This window comes from Meles meles, chromosome 10 (assembly GCF_922984935.1).
Source record: "Meles meles chromosome 10, mMelMel3.1 paternal haplotype, whole genome shotgun sequence".
Taxonomy (NCBI): Eukaryota; Metazoa; Chordata; class Mammalia; order Carnivora; family Mustelidae; genus Meles; species Meles meles.
This window is the reverse complement of record NC_060075.1, coordinates 12,791,829-12,796,002: the sequence shown is the minus strand read 5'-3', so window position 1 is coordinate 12,796,002 and position 4,174 is coordinate 12,791,829. Positions and strand designations below refer to the sequence as shown.

General features: G+C 39.6%; 1 protein-coding gene across 1 annotated transcript; it reads left to right on the top strand.

Annotated features, from left to right (window-relative positions):
* The first annotated feature begins 308 nt into the window (after positions 1-308).
* On the top strand, positions 309-1,253 carry LOC123952212 (putative olfactory receptor 9A1). The gene has a single exon (XM_046021505.1). The coding sequence runs from the start codon at positions 309-311 to the stop codon at positions 1,251-1,253; it is 945 nt and encodes a 314-aa protein (XP_045877461.1).
* The last annotated feature ends 2,921 nt before the right edge of the window (positions 1,254-4,174 follow it).

The window sequence follows — 4,174 nt, the reverse complement described above, 5'->3', positions numbered from 1 at the left end:
TCAGAGCAGAGTTAGAGGCAGAAGGACCAGTGAATTGAAAGACGAGGGTGCATATGGGGGTGTGTTGGTGACTTATGCTCACCTTCTTGCATATGTATATTTATTTTCATATATATTTTCTTCATAAAACATTTCACATCAACATTTTACAGAGAATACTAGAAGATGAGCCCATTTGTCATGATATGGAGCCCAAGAGCAGAGATAATACTTCCTCAACTTGGGAATAGCTTCAATCCTTTGAAATTAGAAGCATGTAAGCTCTCCTTTGTTCTCTAGATTTCATAAAGAGTAAGACACAGGACTAAATGTTGAAGAATTATTCTAGTGCCATTGAATTTTATCTACTTGGCTTCCATGGCTCCAAAGAGCTACACAATATTCTTTTTGCCACATTCTTCCTTCTCTATTCAGTGACAGTCATGGGGAACATGCTCATCATTCTGATTGTCTGTGTTGATAAACGTCTGCAGTCCCCCATGTATTTCTTCCTTGCCCACCTCTCTGTCCTGGAGATCCTGATCACATCAGTTGCTGTCCCTTTGATGCTCTGGGGATTACTGCTTCCTGGGATGCAGGCAATATCTTTGACAGCATGTAGTGCACAATTATATTTGTACCTTTCTTTGGGTACGTCAGAGTTGGTATTAATGGGAGCAATGGCTGTGGACCGTTATGTGGCTATCTGTAACCCCTTGAGGTACAACATCATTATGAACAGCCACACCTGCATCTGGGTGGTCATTGTGTCATGGGTATTTGGGTTCCTATTTCAAATCTGGCCCATCTATGCCACATTTCAGCTTACCTTCTGCAAATCAAATGTGTTAGACCATTTTTTATGTGACCGAGGGCAACTGCTCAAACTATCCTGTGATGACAGCCTTTTCACAGAGTTTATTCTTTTTTTAATGGCTGTATTCATCATTGTTGGTTCTTTGATCCCTACAATCATCTCCTACACCTACATCATCTCCACCATCCTCAAGATCCCCTCAGCCTCTGGCCGAAGGAAAGCTTTCTCTACTTGTGCGTCCCACTTCACCTTTGTTGTGATTGGCTATGGCACCTGCTTGTTCCTTTATGTGAAACCCAAGCAAACACAGGCAGCTGAGTACAACAGGGTAGCATCACTGATGGTTTTAGTGGTGACCCCTTTTCTGAACCCATTCATCTTCACCCTCCGGAATGATAAATTTATAGAGGCCTTTCGAGATGTCATGAAACGCTGCCATCAACTCTTCAAGGATTAGCTGTGTCCTAAGGACAACACAGACACCTCATCATGGATCTGAGTAGTCTGAAAGCAATAATGCAATCTGAAATGATCATTTTCAACACTAAGTTGTTTGTGATCTACACGGGAATTCCACAAAATTCTTCAAGAGAATTTTAAGACACTGACAGTGCTCCAATTTATAATCAGATGATTCCTACAATGGGAGATCTCATTATTATTTTTATTTTTATTTTTTTAAAAGATTTTATTTATTTATTTATTTGACAGCAAGAGAGAGATCACAAGTAGGCAGAGAGGCAGGCAGAGAGAGAGAGAGAGAGAGAGAGAGAGGGAAGCAGGCTCCCTGCTGAGCAGAGAGCCCAATGTGGGACTCGATCCCAGGATCCCCGAGATCATGACCTGAGCCGAAGGCAGCGGCTTAACCCACTGAGCCATCCAGGCGCCCCTAATTATTATTTTTAATTGGATATATATTCTCATATACTTCTGTATGTTATAATACATCTTATAGTATAAATTTAACAGGTGTAAATGTGCAAAATATATGTGATATTTCTTTGAACACTCAGCTCTTTGAATGGGAAAAGCAAGGAAGAGTAGAATTCATTCTGTGGCAGTTGACCTCCATGATTGATTCTAGGTGTTGAATCATTAGGAAGATGTTTTGAGTCATCAGGAAGATATTTTGTCCTGGGATTTCATGATTTTCTCACTGCCTAAAGCACCCTCTATTTCTTTTGTGAGTGACCCCAAGTTCAGCCTCAGGGCATCCAAACTTTACTTGAGGTTCCTGCCCCCAGGTCCTACAGGGATGCTACCTCCCTGTAGGTCTTCTCAACTGGCAGTTGTAAGAGTGAACTCACTCCACAATCCTGCCTCCTTCCCAATCTCAGGGAGAAGTGTGGTAAGTCAGGCATGTCTCTAATTGGTGGACTTTCTCATGGTAAGGAGGGAGGGTCTTATAAAGAGGCATTTTTCTTATCTGGCATGATTCTCATAATCACCCAAGCCCCAGATGTGGAAGGGCATGAATTCTGGGACCTGAACTTACAAGGGCAAGCTGAACTTGGTGTGTCCCTGGGATGAGGCAGGAGTACAGAAAAGGGGCAACCCCTGGTCACTTCTCCCTACATTCTTCACATTGTACAATCCTGACACAGTGCATTCCATCTCCCTTCTCTCTTAGCTACATTTCTTTCTTCCTTTCCCCCTCCCCCTACAAAGACAGAGTTTACCAAGCTGTCCTCCAGGTCTATAGGGAGCTTCCTAATCCATATTTCAGTTTCTATATTGTCTAGTCCCGCCCCTTTCCTGTCACACGGCCATAGTCAATATTTCTGCCATTCTTATGTGGCTAAGTAGAGGTAAAAAAACTGTGCACATGAGACTGCCTCCCAGCATAACATGTATCTATTCTGGTCTCGGCTTTATGTACATTTGACAAGAATATATATTCTGTTGTTTTAATATAGAATGTTCTGAATATAGCTGTTAAAATTTACCTGGTCCAATGTGTCATTCAAAGCCACTGTTTACTTAATGATTTTCTGTTTGTATGATCTATCCTTTGATGTAAGTGGGGTGTTAAAGTCTCTACTATTATAGTATTAGTATTGATTATGTCAATATGTATGTTTGTTAATAGCTGCTTTATGAATTTGGATGCTCTTATGTTGGATGCATAAATATTTACAACTGTATCTTCTTGTTGGATTGTTCCCTTTATGATTATATAATGTCCTTCTTTGTTTTTTATTTCATCTTGGTTTTAAAGTCTATCTTGTCTAATGTACTTAATCATTACCCTGGCTTTCTTTTTACTTCTTTTTGCATGAGCAATGCTTTTCCCACCCTTTATTTTCAATCTTCCTGTGTGTTTAGGTCTTAAATGAGTCTCTTGTAGGCAGCACATGGGTGGGTCTTGCTTTTTTATTCATTCTGTCACCCTGTGTCTTTTGATTAGAGACGTTAGTCCATTTACATTCAAAGTAATTATTTATAGGTGTACTTATTGCCCTTTTGTTACTTTTTTTTTTAGTTATTTTTATAGTTCTCTGTTTCTTCTCTTGCTTTCTTCTTCCATGGTTTGCTGGCTTTCTTTAATCAGATAGTTGGATTCCTTTCTCTTTATTTCTTGTATATCTATTACTGCTTTTTGATTTGTGGTTACTATTTGGTTTACATATAACATCTATGCATATAACAGTATTTAGTAAGTTATGGTTACTTAAATTTAAACCCATTATTTACTCCTTTCCCCATCCCCTTAACATTCAGGAATATGGCATTGTACTTTACATCCTTTTATTTTGTGAATCCCTTGACTGATTTTTATAGGTGTACTTAATTTTTTTGCTTTTGTGTTTCCTACTTTTCCTACTCCTGCTTATGGTCTTTCCTTTCCATTAAGAGTCCCCTTTATGGGGTGCCTGGGTGGCTCAGTGGGTTAGAGCCTCTGCCTTCAGCTCAGGTCATGATCTCAGGGTCCTGGGATCGAGCCCCGCATCAGGCTCTCTGCTCCGCGGGGAGCCTGCTTCCTCCTCTCCCTCTGCCTGCCTCTCTGCCTAGTTGTGATTTCTCTCTATCAAATAAATAAAATATATATAAAAAAAAGAGTCCCCTTTTCATTTCTTGTAGGGCTGAGTTAGTCGTTATGAATTCCTTTAACTTTTGTTTATCTGAGAAACACTTTATCCTTCCTCTTATTCTGAATGATAGCCTTGCTGGATGCAATATTCTTGGTTGTAGGATTTTTTCTTTCAGCACTTTGAACATACCATGCCATTTCTTTCCAGCCTGTAATGTTTCCGCTGAAAAATCAATGGATAGACTTATGGGGCTTCCCTTGTGTGTAATTGTTTTATTTTCTTTTGGTACTTTTAATATTCTCTCTTTATCACTACTTTTTGCCATTTTACATTTTATTTTAATTTA